The sequence below is a fragment of the Citrus sinensis genome, chromosome 3 (assembly GCF_022201045.2).
Source record: "Citrus sinensis cultivar Valencia sweet orange chromosome 3, DVS_A1.0, whole genome shotgun sequence".
NCBI classification, from domain to species: domain Eukaryota; kingdom Viridiplantae; phylum Streptophyta; class Magnoliopsida; order Sapindales; family Rutaceae; genus Citrus; species Citrus sinensis.
Genome location: NC_068558.1, coordinates 1,593,949 through 1,613,765, shown reverse-complemented (window position 1 = coordinate 1,613,765; position 19,817 = coordinate 1,593,949). Strand labels below are relative to the sequence as shown.

Here is a 19,817-nt window from a genome sequence, read left to right as displayed (position 1 = left end):
TTAGTCATGTTAATAAATTATATTTTGTCTTAAGAAATTGATGTTTTCAAAATTTTGAAATAAATTGAAGACCGGCATTCTAATTATAATTGGGAGTAAATCGAAGTTTTTCGATTTGATAAATACACGCTTAATTGTGCTGTTTTGATATATTCAATGTGGGAGTCCCTATGTTACAATTAATGTAACATACACACTCAATAACAACCACACAAATAATGAGCCCACATAATTTATGTGGTTATTATTGAGTGTGTATATTATATTAATTGTAACATCGCATTTGACATTCAATGTATGTCTTTTCTTCCCTTTTTTTTTTTTCCTTCTAGTGGTTTTAAACTTATAAGAGAAGGAGATCATGATAATTATAATAAAAAGGATGAGAGCGTTTGGTAATCGGTACCATGGAGTGCCCCTAACTGCCAAGTTTACCAATCAAAGTAAGTGGGAGGGCGACATCGTGTCTGTGCTCAGCAAAAGGTTAGACGCTACGTTTTGGCTTAGTGGAGTCTTCTGAAAACGTTTTGATTCGCTTCACATTGAAGCCTCTCGCTTTCGGTCTTGTCAAGAGTGTGATTGAATTGAATGCAAAGTAGGAATTTTTACAGGCATCAGGAGGAACTGTTCGTTCCGTATGATTGATTTGATATTTGGTTATGTTATGCTACGAGTTGATGCGCCGCTGCTGATAGCATATGCACGTTTCCATCGGGGATTTGTGGGCTTGCTTGATGTATTCCATGATCAAGTTGGCCCATTAGATATTGTCTTGTGCTCTGATCAAGATGGAAAGGGTACTTCCTGGCTGGTGGCTGGGCCACATGTTAATAGGCCGTGCTTGTTTTTCATCTACTTGGGCTTTGGTTGTTGATTCTGGTTCCTCGTACTAAGAGATTTGAGATGGATTTGCCTGTGAAGCGATTTCATTATAACATTGGTGAAGACCCTTTTTCTTTGTCTCGCATTGGATGGAGGTAGACAGATAAATAAATATTTTGGGGCATTATAAAGTAGCTTCTGTTTATACAAGGCAAGTCCTGCATGATGAAGTAGATTTTCTTTCTAGAGCTTTTGTTGAGATCAAGTGGTCACTCCTTTCTCTAAGAGTTCTGCTATTTGAACTCCGCGACAACAAAGGGATGACAGAAAAATCGGCACGTCAATGTCTGTTGCTTCAACAGCACTCACCATCTTTTGTCTATTACTTTTTTCATTTAAAAAATAAAATAATCAAAAGAAGAAAGAAAAGTAACAAAAAGAGATTACTTTTTTACAGCCATCTTTAGTCTCTCTCCATCTCTCACCTCTCATTTACTCAACGTGAGCTATCTGCATTTAGAAAGGAAAAATCAGTTCTGTCTCTATATCTCGCTTATCACAAGTAAGAAGTTAGATCTAGATCTACAAACAGAGGCCTTGATAAATTATTTTTGTATAGATACATTGACAACAAAATGACACTGAAAAAGCTATAACTTTAGATCTGGTCTTTGGTTGTTACACTGAGATGTAGCATATTAATCACTTGTTACAAGATATTTGGGTTGGTAATTTATCATAATTAATTAAGTAATTTATAGATGCTGTAACATCTATATATTTTTCTTTTCAGTTTTCATTTATATTCTATCGTCTTTTTGTCTTCCCTGAATTCGTTTATCATTTTCCTTTAATGGCCAGCGCCAGTTGTTGACCCGCCGCTGACTCTTAAATATGTGATCAAATCAATTAAAAGTCAATTTATTCTTGTCCTAGCTCTGCCATGGTGAATTTAATGCATCTTGTTCGTGCAATATTGTCCCGTTTTTTAATAATTAGTTCCAGGTCTGGCAGGCAATGTGGCAGTGAAGTCCCCACATAATGATTAGTTATTCACACTGAGGTTCAACAGTTTGAGATAGAAAAAGTGAGAATTATGCTGCTTTCCCCTGAAACTTGTACTGCAATTTATGATGTAAATTTCACTATAAAATTTGATCGTTGAATATATCTACAGACAGCTGTGTGTCGTTTGACCTTTCTCTTGGAATCAGAATTGTGTAGTCTTTTACCTGGTAATATGATCTAGATCTACCTACTTCTTAAACTTGAGCCTGAATCTTCTGTTTGTTGGACGGTTCCTTTCTTTTTGCTTCTCTTCCTTTGCCGGCGAGTAATAGATTTTTTGTCTTTTTTTTTTTAAATTATACATTGCCCGTCGTCAAGATGTGTGAAGAAAGAATTCAGCAGTGGGCAATCATAATTTATGTCTTCGAGTCTTGCGTATTTTTGCCTTAAAATTATAAGAAAACAACCACCCAGGTTAGCTGGAACAGATAAAATCACATATCAACAACACCTATAAAATGTAAGAAACAATTTCAGTGTTTACCATTCTTGATCAATCAGCATTTCATATGTCAATCCAAACTCTCTTAGCTCTTCTTCGGTGTGATGTACAAGCAAGCTGTACCTGTTGAATACATAATATTAGACAAATTTGAACTTTTAGATTTTAAAAGAGAAAATTAAGGATGGATGAATATTGAATACCTTCCACCATAACCTTTCTCCATAACAATAATGCCGCCATTGCCCAAGTTGTTGAGTCCTTCAAATTGCTCGACGGTCCACTTGTACCACCTCATCAGAAACACACGTAATGTGAGACCGTGAGACACTATTACTATGTTCATGTTTTGGCTCCGGTGCCCTGGTGGTTGAAAACGCCCATGATCGATATCTGCTCTTAGTGTTTCTCTAAATCCTGTTGCATTTTCAATTTTTAGTGTCAACTTCGTCACAGTCTGATGTGAATAAGAATATAAGATCGAGCAGACTGAGATTTAATGATAATAATAATAGTAAAACAGGGAGAGGAAGGGGGGGGGGGGGGGGAGGAAGAGCATGCACCTGTGATTCTATCATAGACATCGGCAGCAGATTCACCGTTGGGGAAGCGGTAAAAGAAACGACCATAGAGCAAACGAACAGCTTTTTCAACTCGCATTCTCTCCCTGTCCTGGAAGTTCCCTTTTCATGACAACACAGCCTTAACTTAAAAATAATATTGTTAACAAATTAAAAATGAAATTTGGGTGACTGTAGATAATAATAATACGAAATCGTAGCTAGATGAGTAGAGGTACAATGGATGAATACCAAAATCTTGCTCCCGAAGACGAGGTTCTTTAGTCATGCCGGCAATTCTGGAGCGCTCAAAAGCGCGACCCAGGAACTGCAGAGTTTGAAGAGTCCTTGTATAAGGTGAGACATAGAAGTAAACTTGCCAGTCGTCATCAAGTTCAGCTCCATCGCCATCATTCTGCTCAATCATTTGCCTAATTCTTCTGCCGCATTCTTCAGATTGTGCCTTGCCTTTCTCAGTGAGTGCAATCTTTGGATCAGCGACTCTCGTATAAGCACTCTCGTCGACGTTACCTTCACTTTCCCCATGTCTGACTAATATTATCCGGCGGGGTCTAGGAGGAGGAGGGTCTCTGTGTATATCTTGATGACCTTTTTCTGAAAAACCTACCTTTCCATTACCTTGGTGTAAATGAATGGTCTCTGCTGTTTTATGGCAACATTTGAATTTAAATGCGTTATAACAGTTTGATTTTCGTCGGAGAAGTTGTCCGGAAAGTGTTGCCGTTGGTGCTGAATTCGAAGCTGGGGTGAGGAAAATGGTGGCCATTGCTTGGGAACCGAAAGGATAACGAAATCAACAAGCCGAAGGCCAATGGGAATTAAGTGATTGTTCAAAAGGTTATATTATGTGCCGTTGATGTTGAAGACTTCAGTCGGTCAGGCTCACTATGCACGCAAATATTGGCATGCCTCTAGCCCACACCTCAATGGCTCATTAGCAATATCTCCACCACATGTAATTAGAACAACTGTGAACAAATATTGTGCAAGTACAGGGGATAAATACCAAAGTACTGGAAAGACAGATCGTTCAGTAAAATTACACGGGCAAATATCTTTCAAGTCCACGAGGTACATGTCGTTCAAGACTTCAAGTCATCAAGGTGAATTCTAGGGATGCAAAAGAATTCGAGTCCGGCCCGAATTTGCAAAGATCCGGAAAATTTGGATATGAAAAAATCTAGATCCGCATATTAAAAAATATTGATATGGAGTCTAAGAATGAGAATCCGCACATATCTTAATCTGAATTTAGATACATATACATTTAGAAAATTGGATATCCCAATATGGATTAATTTTAATTATATTATTAATTAAATTAATTTTTTTATTAGAAAATAATTAAAATATATAAGCTAAAATTGCAAAAAATAAATCGTGAAATCCAGTAAGTCAGTAACCCTCAAAACACACACGGCTACTCCCTTGGCCCTACTCCCGCCTTGCCTCATTGCCTGCTCCCCTGCTCGCCCTCAGCCTCACGCCGACAGTGGACAGCTGACTGACGCCTCCATTGCTCGGCTGCTCCTAACCACCCACAGCCACAAGCGGCTAAAATCAGCCCCTGCTCCCCACCACTCACAAACGGCAAAAATCAATCCTTGCTCCCCACCACTCACCATCGGCCAAAATCAGAAACACAAAAGGCGAGCCAACTACCAAGCCCACGTTAATTACTTTCCAGCGAATCAATATTCGTATTTTCAGTGAACTAATATGTAAAAGCATAAATTTAGTGAAAAATCATGTCTAAACCTTTACAAATTAGTTTAATTTTAGATTCACTTGAATTACTTTAATTAGGTTTTTGATTTAATTACTTTAATTTTTAAATTATTGAATTTCTAAATTACATTTCAAATTATTGAATCTTAATTTTGTGCATCCAGATATCCAAAATGTCCACCTCATCCATTATGTATATTACCCGCATCCGGATCCGCATATTTTTTTTACGGGTCTAGATACAGATTCAGATATAATAATATAAATGTAAATCCAGATATAAATGCACCTTTATCCGGATCTGGATCTAGATTTTGCCATCCCTAATCAATTCTCTGCCTGAGCAACCTGTTTTGACCTAAATTTTTCTTTATCTAAGCAAATCCACCCATCGAATTTCACTGGTTTTTCTTTTGATGCGAACAAGTTTCCCATTGTTGGGCCACACTTCGCGCATGAATACCCACAAGGCTTGGCATGGACTAGGGACATCAAATTTTAAATGGGCTTCGCATAGCCCATCATCATAATTTCTTATACCATAAATAAAGCCAGAGAAAATCTCGAAGTTCAGAAACAGTTTTCATTTCATTTTCAAACTCATATGCTCCTAGCCTTTGGTGGACCAAGAGTGGGGTTCACTCTTTAATAAATTATTATCTCTTTACATTTTATTCATTCGTTTATTTATTCATTTATTCTTTTTTGAGAAAAGTTTAAGAAAGCCCTCCGAAGTCCAATCAGTGGCGAAGACACTTGTAGCTCGTCCTAGCCTTTAAACAAAATTATGTACATTTATTTTTAATTAGATTTATTTGAGATGTCATCACAAAATCTTTTTATTATCAGCAGTACGTTAATCTTTTGAAATTATCCATTTTAACCCCAATTCATTTCTCTCTATTTCAGACTCTCACACTCTCTACGCTCACACAATCATGACAAAAAAACTAAAAGGCGTTTTAGTATTAAATGTTAGAATTTTATAGTTTTTCTTCTTGAAATTGAAGGTTATATTCACATTAGCATTATATCATATTAAAATCAATTTTTAATACAATAATATGATTTAGTTTGATGTTGTCATTCGTGAGAATTTTCATATATTGTCTTGGAATCGATTGTTAACCAGTTACGAGTTGATTTTCAAAATACGTTTCATGTAATTTTTTTTTCTTATAAAGTAATGATTTCTTGTATGGTTGAGGATCAACATTTTCTTTTTAATTTCTACTAAATAATACCTTGATGACGAAAAGAAAATTTAATGCAGCCTAAAAGAGTACTATATCCACTTGGTTTATGGTTGAGGTTATGCATGGCCTTTTTTGGATCAAAAAGTATGGGAAGCCACCAACCATTAATCTTATTCAAGCCTAGTGAGCCATGTACATATACATACATATATTCTTTCTATAGGCCAGTGGGAAAGTTGTTTAATTAAAAGATCTTAGTTCAATAATTTTATGTTTCCGCGATTTGCGCATAGATATAGATCAGTGAATAAGTTTTTGTCACATGTAAACGTGGTCGTACAACTAGTTTCTTGGGAGTTGCTAATGAGTGGTGCATGCAAAATTTGTTCGTTGTCCTTGTATGGACACGAGAAATGCCCGAGCTTACAGGGAAATAGGGTTTCAGATCAAAATTGCTTACTTTTTTTGTATAAATTGATATTTAAAAAAAGTGAATAGAATAACCCCAAAAAAAAGGCACATAATAATAGCTGACTTGAAGGTCAACTGCAACTGGCGATAAATCATAGTAATAAAGCTCCAAGCTGGTTACCGAAAAACTTGGCCATTGACAAAGAGTTACATACACTTGCGATTAGTCATAGTGATTAGCGATTGACCCAGCATCTCTCTCTGTGTTAATTTCCAAGCAAATGCCCGTCTCCGTAACGCACAAAGTAAAATCTCATGATGTCTTCAATAATAAACTAACGCTGACCCTTTTTGATTTTTGAATCAAACCACCATTGACCTTATTAATTCCTTATTCGTTTATTATTATTATTATTATTATTATTTTTTTTTTTTCTGAAAGCAAAGCCGGTCTCTTTCGGCTGCCGATGCCATTAGCTCGGTCAACAAATTTATGTTTCGCTTCTCTGAAAGTGAATTAATGTTTAGAGACATGTGAGCACGCAGGGTTAACTAATTACTTGGTATTGTCTCGAATATCACTTTCAATTACTACGGTTAAAAAGAAAGCGAATCAACTAACAAAATGAAAAAGGAAAAGGCATCAATGAAAAGAATACGAGAAGCTACAAAACAAAGAAGCTCTTTACGAATTCATGCCGTGGGTGGGTGAGTGAATTTAGTTTTCTCTCTATATATAAAACCTTATCAATAATGCTGCCTATGAAAATCGACGGTAGTTTGTTTTTCTTACTATTTTTACATGCATCTTCTCTCTTTCAATTTACTATTTTTTTAACACCGAAGAAAGCGTAACCAATCAGCTCGCTTATTATAAAATTAGTAAAGAAAAAAAGAAAAAAAATACTTAATTAAATACACACAAAAGAGTAGCTTTCATTAGATTTTGTCTCTTCTTTCTAGTAAAGCTGTTTTTCCTTTTTCTCTTTAATCGTCCAATCATAAAGCTAGCAAAACTTATAAGAAACCTCTTGTGATTGACAAACTAAACACTATAATATGAAGCTAATTAATTTGCTTCAAATTCTAGTTAGCTCAGCAAGTGTGTGAGTCATGGGGGACTAGAGAAAAATTGTAAAGAAACCCAAGTACGGCCATAGGAAACAATGTTACATTTTAACGACAGATACCACTAAAGACCCCGAAGCAAAAAAAATAATTCAATATTAGTTCTTTTTTTTTTTTGCGTTTGTCATATGCATTGACTGTAGTCCTGTCGATGGCTGATCTTTCGTGTTGGCGAAGGAAATCAACAATATTTTAAAATTGGCTAACATTTCTTGAAAATTTACCCGAAATCTTTCTGTATGGATTATCTGATTTATTAAACTCCTAAATAAGATTTTTATGAAAATAATACATGTCTATTAGTTTGCTTTGCATTAGTAATTAAGTCGTCAAAGAAAATGGAACTAATTAATTATGGAAATAAATTGATGATAGTATTAGACTTTTGTCAACTCTTATATAAGCCCACAACTTTATGTTGTACAACTTGGATGATATGCCCTTTTCACTTTAATTTCTTCTTAATCTTGTATATTATTAATTAATTAATTGTATGCATTCTTGGAAATCTAACAACATAATTTTGTAAAAGACATGGCCGCAAATTCCATTATTTTCCCAATAGAAGTTTAGAATAAAGACAGCAAACAACAATTAAGGGATAATTAGTAACATAGTATATAAGATGAAAAGCATGACGAGTCTTAAAAGATAAGAGGGATTGCTCCATTTTTGTGGGTGACATTATTGTCATACAAATTCAAGTTGCAAATTGACTTTTATGTTCATTAAGTTGGACCCTCATTTTGATGATAAATTGATTATGATGATGAATGAGCCTTATATGGATTGAAGATTCCACTATCATATTGGTCCACAAGAGAGGAGATTACAAAAGTATGTTTCACAACTTCAAAAAAATTACGAGATAATCAATTAAGTAGCTTCGCACAAAAAAAAAGCAGCTAAATTTCAACAAAGACAGCCAGTAAAATTAATGTCATTTTCATTATTCAATTAATAATTAATATTAAAAAAATCTTACATCTGACTTTCTGTGGACCTTAATTGGAGAAAAGACTGAATGTAGTATTGGACTAGGTACACAAATTTACTTGTGTAAGTCATTACTGCTAGTTCATAGTGCATTGTTAAAATTGATATACATGGGCATGGCATCTGCACGAAACCCTAATTTAGTAGCTCGGCAGGTTTTATTACGGCTCCAAAACTGGTGGTACTTTAAATAATATCTCGTGTGTGTGTGTGTATAGTGATATACAAAAAAAAAAAAGTTAAATTAATGATGTAAATACAAAATTGAGATATGAATTTTACATCTCAAATGATTTGTAATAACTGATTTTCTATATTATCATTAACGAAATAATTCACAGCACCAATGGATGAATGACACATTAAATGCCATATCATATAGGGTACAAAATTTATTTCTCAACTACGTAAACATATCATTACTTAAAAATAGAAAAATCTAATCTAAAGTTGGGGTTGTTGTCATTATATATAGCTGCAATGTACGTATTTTTGTTCTTTTATTAAGTAATTGATACATTAATGAATAATCTTGCCATTATGTAACTGATTACAAACAATTTACATACGTAATCCAAAGTTAATGATGAATCAATGGAGTACTAAAAGGTTAATGGGTCAATGGACCACACAAATGGAAATGGTCATGTTTCGAAGGAGCCCCACGTGTCGAGGGCATGCACGGACTTGCTTTGTTGCTAGGGTTTTTAATGCCACTAACTTCTTTCTGAGGATTAAAATCTTTCAACATGCGCACTAGTAGTACTATGAGATCTTCTTTTCACATGTACACTGGCCTGGCCAGCACTTTAATTTTGTTGTTATCAATTTCTTCAGGTAGCTCCCTTCCTTTTTGTTTCTTGCTCAGTGCTGGCCCTACTTTTGTTCCTTGTATCGCTTTCCCTTCTTTTAGTCTCCAAAAAGCCAAAAGCTAGTTAGCAATTAAATTGGAGAATTTCTGCAACTTGGGTCACCCAGTAAATTGTATGATCATGGAGTTATTATGGAGACGAACTTACACGATCGGCCAAGAAAATGGAATTATCAATTATCAATTAGAAGTCGTTTGCGAGCTAGCTAGCGCAAAATTTGTTAAATGATTAATGCATGTGTGAATGAACATGCACATGGTGAGTTACAACAAAATAAAAACTTACCGAGGAATTGATCGTGTTTTTGAAAATGATAGTATAGGGATCATTGTGCCGTTTTTCCAGATAATGTTTCTATATAAATTACAAAAGTAATGACTCAGATGATCAAATCTCTTAGAACAAAATGACGCAAATGCATGCCACATCCTGAAACTTTTATGTTACCCATTTTTTTAATCAATTATTATTCTTAATTAAACCATTAAAACAAATTATATATAGAAGCCATCCAAAAGCTTGTAAACACATAATACGGGAATCATACACACAAACCGTACACGTATATTTGGCGAAATTAAGATGATGAAGATTATTATTACATTGTGATTTAAAATTCGTCGTATCATTGGTGTCAACGCTGCACTACTCATAAAGATTAGTGAATTTGTGCCAATATAAAAAGCAAACCTAGCCCGGGCTTGCAAGAGAGGATCACATTATAAGAAGTGATGTTGAATATTGTAAATGTCATTTTCATTTTGATTTCTATAATCACCCTAGTTTCTATGCTATTCAACCGGATAGCCCATGTTTATTTGACTCTCCATTTTAGCTCTGCGGCTTCACATACAATAATTATTTAGCATGTGCATTGTGGGATAAATATGAAGCATAAAGATCAATAAATTAAAATGCTGAAAATATTCAAAATCAAAAAATTGCAGAGCTAGCAAGCATATATTCTACGTATGCGGCCAATTATGTAATTTCTAACGATATCATACCCTATAGTTTGAGCATCATCAGATCATTAAAAAAATCTACAAAAAATTGATTATCTGATGGTCTCCAAGTTGTGAAGTATAATATCTTTGGTTACTGTCGTCATGACATATATATATATATGGAGCCAGCCTCGGTAAATGGGGCAACTGCCCGCACTTGTTTAGGAAAAACCATAAATTTTATTTACTATTCAAGACCCTAATCCTGTAAAATTAATTGAAATACCCCCATGAATTGAAAAATTTTAGGCCTGTACCTTCATGAAATTAATTAAAATGTCCCATGAATATAAAATATGATATTTTATACTGAATTCATTCTTAAATTGCCTCTGTAAATAAAATTTATAGCTCGGACTCTCTCTTTGTCTCCCCCCCTTCTCTCTCTATATATATACACGCGCGCACACACATACACACACCTGCATCCGTCATTTTTAAATGCAGACTTGTTATTAAATTATGTGATTTAATAAAGTTATTTTAATTAACTATTAAACCGTATGATTTAATAATGTGTCGAAAAAGAGAAAATGAGTGCGTCCGCACCTTGATACCATAATCGAATCTATTCTTTCACTTTCACTTAGCATTTCTAAAAAGAAGAAGCTTAAGTTCCTCTTTGTCTATTAACTTTCTGCCCCCAAGATATAAATTATATACTTGATGATAAACAAATTGATCAAGACCGTTGCTCTGATGAATGACTACTTTGATGAAATGCATCATTAGATCTTGACAGTCCATTCAAGAACAAAAAGCGGTGAATAATTAAACGGCCATGAAAACAAAAAAGCCTATATTTTAACTCATAACTGGACAATATAATATTAATTCATAGTTTCATACTGAAATAGCCCACCATGACAAAATTTTCCACGTGGGTTGTCTTTATGTTGTATAATGTTGCCAAATTGCAATTTTGTGTCCCCCAAAAGTTTGATTAAAGAAGAAAGTAATAATAAATAGTTAAATTATATATAGTCACTGATGAAAGCATGAGAAAAATATCGTACTTTTTTTTTAAAAAAAAAACCCTTATATTGGGAGTAAATTATGAAGACAAATGAAGTAACAAGTGGCATGGTATATTAATTTTACGTAGATTAATTAGCTGATTAGCTCCTCGTTAGACTTACACGCGCGTGCGTATATATTATCAATATATACAATGATGGAAATCGTGCTACTAATAAGAAGAAATCAAACAATCCCTCTATAATTTACTTGTTGTCCAGCTTTAATTTATTGTTTGATCAGTTCATGAAACTACTTTATCTATAACGTTATATACATAGTGCTAGCTAAGCAAACCCCAGAGGTCCCGCTGCTATATATAACTCTCCTACTTGAGGGAAACTGATCGTGTCGGCTTATGATTTGGATACCCTAAAATTAGAAACAAAATCAAACAACTGTGAAGACCCTCTTTGGCAATAATCCCTTATTAAAAGATGCAATATTATAACTCAACTTTTTTTTTTCTGTTAATTATGATCTTTGGTAGAAGTAGTCCAATTTAAGCTCAACTACGATGTTTTAGAATGATTCTTCTTGTTTTCATCTTTTGTCGAAGCTAAGTCGTCGTTCCTAGGGCTCTCTTTATTTATGCTTAAACAATTTGGCAGTTTTGCTTCGACTGTTCTACTCAAGAGTTAATGCTGTTTTTGTTTGTATTTATTTAACTTAATTAATGCACAATTTAACTTCTTCTCCGCCCATGTTAGCGACGATTAGTGTTGTTTACCAAACACTTTAAAATTGTGAAACTATAACCAAATGAACCCTAGCAACATAATTAAACAATTGTATAAAGACCCTCTTTAACAATAATCCCTTATAAAAAGATGCAATATATAATACCTCTATTACCTCTATTTTTCTATTAACTATGATTTTGTTTAAAGTAGCCTATTAGCGTAGCTTTAGGCTAAACTGATACTGTTTAGGATGATTTTTTGACCTTTTTTATCTTCTTTTTATCCTTACTAAATTGTATATGTTTGGGCTCTTTTTAGTTTGATGCCACAGACCGCCCAAATTTCAGCCGAAGACGCTAAGTACACAAGTCACGGTGTGCTAGCTTGACTTAATTCTAGAAAGTTCTATCTCTAACGCATTTTTTATTTGTACATAATTAGGAAATCTCTAGATATTGCTAGAGTGTTGCAGCACGTAGCTTGTACATAGTATAGTCTACGATCACTCTAAATCTTGCTAGAAATGAGAGCTCTCTCCAACTCATGAGAACTCTTTAGGGTTAGAAGATTCTAAAATTAGGCAAGTCTTATTATAAATAGGGCTTGCCACTTGCCATTTCAGTAAAAAGCAATAACGAAGCAAACTTATAAGCAACTCAATGCAAGCTCCCGAACTCTCTTGTACAGACACTCTGTGAATAATACACATACTCTCTTTACCCTAATTGCTCACTTTTCTCTCTAATTTTTACGTAAGTAGCTTAACTTAACTAGTTGAAAAGCTCAATGCTTACTTAGTAATTTTTAGGTGAGAATTATTTAAGTACCGCATAGGTATACTGCACAAAATATTCATCCCTGATATTAAGCTAGTTCAAACATGTTGGCAGCGCAATGGAAAAATAATCAATAACAATGATATTAATAACTTTTTCTTGACAGCAATGAGAGATTAAGCCACGTGAATACTAATTGAAGCGTCCTCACTCTAACAAAGACAAGCCCATAACACAATTAAAACCGGACAGTATCCGAAGTACATAATCCATTTTCAAGCGAACCTTAAGCCACAATGACAGGGCACAATTTAAATTGCCAACCAATGAGGCAAAACAATAACTGAAATTAATTACAACTCAGATCGATCTCCATATTATTAGTTACTTAGGGTTTGAATAAATCAAAGATCTCGAACCTGAAACCTAATCTTGTGAGAACTTGATCCCAAGTTCAATGATCCGCTGATGAAATGGACATCAAAAAGCTGCAAAAATAAATTGGTAGCTACGCTACCTAGGTTTACAGTAGCAGTGCCATTGATGCCCTAATAATATAGCTAAATAGATTGGTCCCCAGCAACTCAAAAAGGATCATGGACCACGCACGCTTGCAGACCCACAAAAGCTTCAAGTTTCAACGCCAATCTCAAAACTGGACGCTGCCATGAATCACTAAGAACCTCAACAGATCATCTTTTTTAGTTTTAGTTTTACTCCCCTCCCCCGCCTTTTGTGGGTGCTATTTTGCAAATAAACTGGCCCAAACACAAATCCATCATCAGTCATCACAATTCACAATAAAAAGCTGCTTCCGTACAAACTGCTTTGTGGCTCAAATAAATTTTAAAGTAAACGTATATATATACATATATTATGTAAAATCTATACATTGGCAGAGAAAATCTGATGAAAGTTACGTGAGGATACGAGCTTTAACTATGTAAGTCAGTGACTCTGTCTATTCGGAGACTGGTAGTTGTTTTATATTATATTATATATATATATATATGGTGCGCAAGGCAAAGGCAAAGGGTGCGTATTGTAGTTTGTACATTTTCCTAATATTATTATCATCTCCACCACAGGAAAATTACAAGTCGATAAAGCACAAATTTGACGACGTCATCGGGAGGGTTAAGTAAGAGCAAGAGAAATTTTGGCAAGCGGCGTAGAAAGCTTCGTTATAGGACCACCTGCTTTTAACGGACAAAAATTAAAAGCTGTATTATTCATTATTCAATTTGACGTTTGACTCGACCCCCACTCTCACGTTTCGTGCGTGTATTTTTGTTTTCACCTTGTTTTTTTCAAGGCTAAGAGCTGATGAGTACCCCTTTTTTCTCCTTTAATTTATTATGGAAAAAACGTGTGTGGATGGTGCTTTTTTGGATGATTACATTTACTTTATTTTTTAAAAGTAACTCATGTTTCCATATACAGTATACATTAAAAAAAAATGTAATTTTTTTTATTAAAAGCTTGAAAATGAGGATTTTTTCACGACTATATACATAAACGATAAATTAGTATGAGTTCATGAAAGTTCTTTATTTTTCTTGTTTTATAATTATTGTAGTTACCAAATTAAAGTCGGTCATAACTTCCAATTTTTTATTGGTATGGTGCAGCCGGAAGCCTTGAATATTTGACTTTATCACCACATCAACTTTGAAATGGTGTAACATAGATACTTAGACTCATAATATGCCATGTACATTTTTAATATATGAAAGAATACATATTGGTCCATTAATGTGCAAGAGAGACTTGAAACGCTTATCATGTACATTTCTAATATATGAAAGAGTATAAATTGCTCCATTAATGTACAAGAGAGACTTGAAACCCTTGTACATTTGCAGAAAAAACAAGTAATTTTCCATTTAGTTAGTGGGTGATTCGAATGAAAATTTTTGCTCCCAATTCAAATAAAAATATGTAGTATTCATATCAATGTAGCCAACCAATTCCGAATTTGAAGTGATGATACACGGAACTGAAATTTTCTGGATTAGGAATAAGTGAGGAAGCAGGCCTCAACGAAAAAGAGCCAGACTGCCCAGTTAAAAAAAAGATGTTCTCTTCTTATGGTGAAACATGGCGGGTGAATGGTGATAGCTAGCAAAGGTGCGCGTGGAGTGAGCATATTGTTATTTATATATATATATATATATATTAATATATATCATCTTGAAAAAATGAAGGAAGAGAAAAAAGAAGTGGTCCCAAAAAGAAAAGAAATTTAGAGAGAGAAGGAGAATGGGTGGAGTACTTTTAATACACCAATTAATTAGAATTAGATGGGGGAAGAATTGGACCACCTCATCTCATCACACACACAGTCCCTTATTTTGGGAACAAATTTTTTACACTACATCCACGTCCAGGCGCATCTATTCTCTCTCTCTCTCTCTCTCTCTCAAAATTCAGTCACACACCTCTCTCTCTCACTCAGTCTCAGACATTCAATTCAATATTATATGCCCTTGTATTGTATATATATTATTTTTCGTTTTGGGAAACAAGTACAATTTTTTTTTTAAAGGCCCACCCTCTAAGAGAAGCCACACTGAGAGTCTGAGACCCATCTGAAAAAGCCTGGTTACAACTCCAACTTAGGAAGTGATTTTTGGGATTCGTGTTCCAACCAAGATCTCTTATATCTTTTTATCTTCATTTATTTTATTTTTCTCTCAATTATATGATTATGATGATTAATTTATTATTATTATTATCAGTATGTGGAATGTCTTAATATATAACCAATTAATTAAACAACAAAGAACAGGTCATGTGACGGCTTGTAGTTTGTGTATCAGGCAAACGACGATCATAATAATAACTTTCTGTTGGTCCCTGGTCTCTGTGTATGGTCATTTTACAATACTTTCTCAAGCAGAGGATTCGGTCCTTTTTTTATGGTTTTGTTTATTACTTATCATATTATATTAATGATTGTGGTCATTTTTAATTGTTGGGTATGAAATAATTGAGGGGGGATTACTGAATTTTCTTACTAGGAAGTCTATTTTGGATGTATTAATATCATACAGCATTGACCCACTTGAGCTTATTGGTAGCTTGGCTACAGTCTATAGAGAGAGAAGAAAAAGAGAGGCATATAGAAACATGAAGTTATGATCACGGCTAGCTCTACGAAGTCATAATCCTCTCTATCTGATCTTCTATTTCTGATCTTTCTCTCTTTGTCCGTTCTTATGGCAACCCATGTTGGCTTACTTACAGAAAAACTCTGAGGAGCGCTTCTTCTTCTTCTTCTTCTTTTTCTTGTTCTTCTTCTGCTTCGTCTTCAACATCACTGATAAAATACATAGTTTACTCTTGCTCCGCAACTGGTAAGGCCTCGCGTTTTTCTCTCTTGTATTAAATTTGCACTTAAATAAAATAGCCAACAAGGTCCAAGATTTTTTTCTTATTTTGAATATCATTTAGTCTTAAAAGTTTTGTTAGGTGATCTTGTTTGGTTTTTTAATTCTTTGCAGAGTCAACAAAAAAATTTGGAACTTTTTATTTACATGGCTAGGGAACTTTGTGAAGATAAATCAAGGAACATAATTTCATCAGGTGGCTTTTGTTACTCAGACGTTTCATCTAGTAACCCAACACTTCATCAAACTCATATGATGAATCAGATCCAAGGTTTTGAAGGCAACCATGAGATCTTCAACTTGACAACAGGCATGGAGATGATAGGGTTTTCGAAGAATCTACAGCAACATACTTCAGACAATAACTCTGTTATGTGGAAAGAGTTCTTCAACAATAAACCTGCAGGAAACAATCCTGGCCCTTCATCTTCAAAGACAATCAACGAGTCCACAACAAGTGACCATCATTTCTATCAACATGATCACCAGTTCAACAAACAAGATTTCACAACTGGGATGTCTGAAACTAGTGGTGAGAATCTAATAGTTGGTCATGATCACTCAGATGTAGCAGGCGCTTGGCAAGAGAATAACAGCCGGTTGCTTGTTGATGATTCTTCTTTGAGGTGTGTTTTTCCTTGTGAAGGAAATGAGAGACCAAGTCAAGGCCTCTCACTCTCTCTTTCTTCAAGCAACCCTTCCAGTATTGGCTTACAGTCTTTTGAGCTAAGACAAACCAATCACAACGACCATGATCATCAACAAGATGACATGAGGTTTATCAGCTCATCAACTTCTAGAGAAGGGTTCTTTGGGAAACCTGCTGCAGGTATTCAACAGCAACAACAGATGATGCAAGATGGGTTTTTGGGAAAACCTGCTATACCACCCAATATTCATCATCAAACTGGGCATCAGTTTCAGCTGAGGAATTCGAAGTACTTGGCTCCTGCGCAAGAGATTTTAAAAGAATTTTGCAGTCTGGGGACTAAGCAAAATGATGCAACCAAGCTAAAATCCAACAAGGCCAAACAACAGTGGGATGATGAGAATGCCGGTAGCTCTTCAAGAAAGCAATCCCTTTGCTCCCTTGAATTCATGGAATTGCAGAAAAGAAAGACAAAGCTGCTTTCAATGCTTGAGGAGGTATTCATATATAAATATATATTTTCTTCAATTTTATTTTTGAAGTTCCAGAAAGATCCCTTTTTTTCTCCCATCTTTTCAATCAACAGAGGAAAATACAAAAACTTGTTTCTTAATCTAAATTAGTGAAAAAAAAAAAGATAAGAAAAGAAAAAGTTTCAACTTTTACTTCACCTTGAGCATTAGGTCCTCTCCAAACATAGTTCTTGAACTAATTTAGCGACTTGGGGCCTCCCAATAAATGCCCAGATCGTGACAATAGTTGCTTTTTCATTTTACGTTCAGAAACCTCTCTTCCTTTTTCTTTTCATGGCATCGTATCTTCATCTTATGTTACTTTTTTATTTTTATTTTATCTCATGTCATGCCCGTGTTTATATTAGGTGGATAGAAGATACAGGCACTACTGCGATCAAATGAAAGCCGTAGTATCTTCCTTTGAAGCTGTGGCGGGTAACGGGGCGGCAAGGGTGTATTCAGCTTTGGCTTCCAAGGCCATGTCAAGGCATTTTAGATGTTTAAGAGATGGGATTGTTGGTCAAATTCAGGCTACAAAGAAAGCCATGGGCGAGAAAGATCCCGTTGCACCGGGCACAAGCAGAGGCGAAACACCAAGACTGAAAATCATTGATCAAGCCTTGAGACAACAACGAGCTTTTCAGCAGATGAGCATGATGGAGAGTCACCCGTGGAGACCTCAAAGGGGCCTGCCTGAAAGATCCGTATCCGTGCTTCGTGCTTGGTTGTTCGAACATTTTCTTCATCCGTAAATCTCTCTCTATCTTTTCTCCTCCTTAATTTTATTTTTATTAATAATTTCTTTTAAGAGATTTATACGGATTGTAAGTCTTCTTCATACAAGTTAACCTATGAACTGATTTTAGTGAAGGAATCAATGTTTTTCTCTGTCAATTAAGAGAAAATAAAGAAACAACTGTTTGTGCCGTCTTTGTAGTTTGTACCTCAATTTTTCATACATTAGGAGTCTCAATCATTTTGTTAGCTTCCACCAACCACTACTCAGATTCCAAATTTCAATCATTTAATTTCTTCTCCTCTATATTGCTTGGCTATGGCTTGTCCCCTCTCTCTGTTATTTTTGTGTGGATTTAAATATTTTGCATAGGATAGGACCCATCTCTTTAAATTTGTACTGTACTGATTTACATGAGAAAAAAAACCCTCGCAGGTACCCAAGCGATGTTGATAAACATATCTTAGCCCGCCAAACTGGCCTTTCGAGAAGCCAGGTATGTCCAACTATATACGTTTTTTAATTAATTTATGCTTCGTGAATTTAATTTTATAGTATCAATGGGACATATCTTTTAATTAATTAATTAATTATTATATACATAGTTTAATCTGATATAATATCACCATATTCAATTATTATGTATACGACGGATAATTAAGATTAATATAAATGTTATGCGCTTTTTGTTTCTACGTGTGTTTCATCATATAGGTGTCCAATTGGTTCATTAATGCAAGAGTGAGGCTATGGAAGCCCATGGTGGAAGAAATGTACTTAGAAGAAACAAAGGAGCAAGACAACAACATGGCATCTTCCGACGGTGCTACTGATCTTGATGACAATAGTGGCCGGCCAAATCAGACTCAAAATCCTCCTGCTGATCAAAAACCCACACAGGATCAACTTGTTCGAATTGACTCGGAATGTCTGTCTTCCATTATCAATAATCATGATAAGAATGACGCTAACAAAAACCCTAACAAAGCCCTTCCAAGTCACCACATGCAACAAAATTTTGGGTCATTTGGAGCCATGGAGTTGGATTTTTCGTCTTACAATCAGCACACTGTGGGTGGGGTTTCTTATGCCAATGACAGTGCCAACCATCAGAATTTTAATGGCGGTAGTGGTGGCGTGTCATTGACTTTAGGGTTGCAACAGCATGGTGGTAGTGGGGTGAGCTTAGCATTTTCTCCAGCATCACAAAGTTCACTATTTTACCCCAGAGACCACATTGAAGATTGCCAACAGGTTCAGTACTCACTTTTAGATGGTGAAGGACAGAATTTGCCTTACAGAAATCTCATGGGGGCTCAATTGCTTCATGACTTGGCTGGTTAGATTTTCCATAGTTCTTCATTGATCCGGCGGTTTTCAATCGGAGTTCGTTGGAGCGCTTATCAAAAGGATGGTGATCATGGTATAGATGATTAGTTAATTAGTAGCTTAGGCATAGATTAATACTCCATACAATATATATATAGAAAGAGACATAAAACCTACAGTTAAATTAGCTGGTAGTTCCAATTTCTCTCCTTTTGAATTCCTAAGAACATGTCTATTAATTTACTGTTAGGGTAAATTGGAATGGCAAGTGATTGATGCAAGCTTATACAGATATTTCCTAATCCTCTCTTGGATGGCATCCATGTTCCAAAGAATTTAACTAATATAATATCAGACTGTCAGTTGGTAGGCTTTCTTGCCCAACCTAAACGATTGAATCGTTTGTGGCTCTTATTTTGGATTGAAGTTACAAAATTTCTTGGGTGTCATGTTTAGGTATTTATTTTTT

At 35.0% G+C, this 19,817-nt stretch overlaps 2 protein-coding genes across 2 annotated transcripts; one reads left to right on the top strand and one right to left on the bottom strand.

Moving 5' to 3' along the window:
- Positions 1 to 1,924: 1,924 nt before the first annotated feature.
- Positions 1,925 to 3,858, bottom strand: LOC102620270 (phosphoglycerate mutase-like protein AT74H). The gene is made up of 5 exons (XM_006476454.4): positions 3,145 to 3,858; positions 2,896 to 3,015; positions 2,536 to 2,749; positions 2,375 to 2,455; positions 1,925 to 2,275 (listed from the first exon to the last, which is right to left on the bottom strand). The coding sequence occupies exons 1-5, from the start codon at positions 3,677 to 3,679 to the stop codon at positions 2,182 to 2,184; spliced, it is 1,044 nt and encodes a 347-aa protein (XP_006476517.2). The 5' UTR covers positions 3,680 to 3,858; the 3' UTR covers positions 1,925 to 2,181.
- Positions 3,859 to 15,778: 11,920 nt separating this feature from the next.
- On the top strand, positions 15,779 to 19,738 carry LOC102619980 (homeobox protein BEL1 homolog). Its single transcript, XM_006476453.4, has 5 exons — positions 15,779 to 16,086; positions 16,234 to 17,265; positions 17,649 to 18,031; positions 18,455 to 18,515; positions 18,734 to 19,738. Exons 2-5 carry the CDS (start codon positions 16,267 to 16,269, stop codon positions 19,361 to 19,363), a joined length of 2,073 nt encoding a protein of 690 aa, XP_006476516.2. The 5' UTR covers positions 15,779 to 16,086; positions 16,234 to 16,266; the 3' UTR covers positions 19,364 to 19,738.
- Positions 19,739 to 19,817: the final 79 nt, after the last annotated feature.

Coding starts and splice junctions, on each gene's coding strand:
- LOC102619980 (XM_006476453.4), top strand. CDS start 16,267: ATGGCTAGGGAACTTTGTGAAGATAAATCAAGGAACATAATTTCATCA. Junction 17,266..17,648: donor TGCTTTCAATGCTTGAGGAG/GTATTCATATAT, acceptor TGTTTATATTAG/GTGGATAGAAGATACAGGCA. Junction 18,032..18,454: donor TTCGAACATTTTCTTCATCC/GTAAATCTCTCT, acceptor AAACCCTCGCAG/GTACCCAAGCGATGTTGATA.
- LOC102620270 (XM_006476454.4), bottom strand. CDS start 3,679: ATGGCCACCATTTTCCTCACCCCAGCTTCGAATTCAGCACCAACGGCA. Junction 2,750..2,895: donor TGTCTATGATAGAATCACAG/GTGCATGCTCTT, acceptor AAAATGCAACAG/GATTTAGAGAAACACTAAGA. Junction 2,456..2,535: donor GAGAAAGGTTATGGTGGAAG/GTATTCAATATT, acceptor TGTATTCAACAG/GTACAGCTTGCTTGTACATC.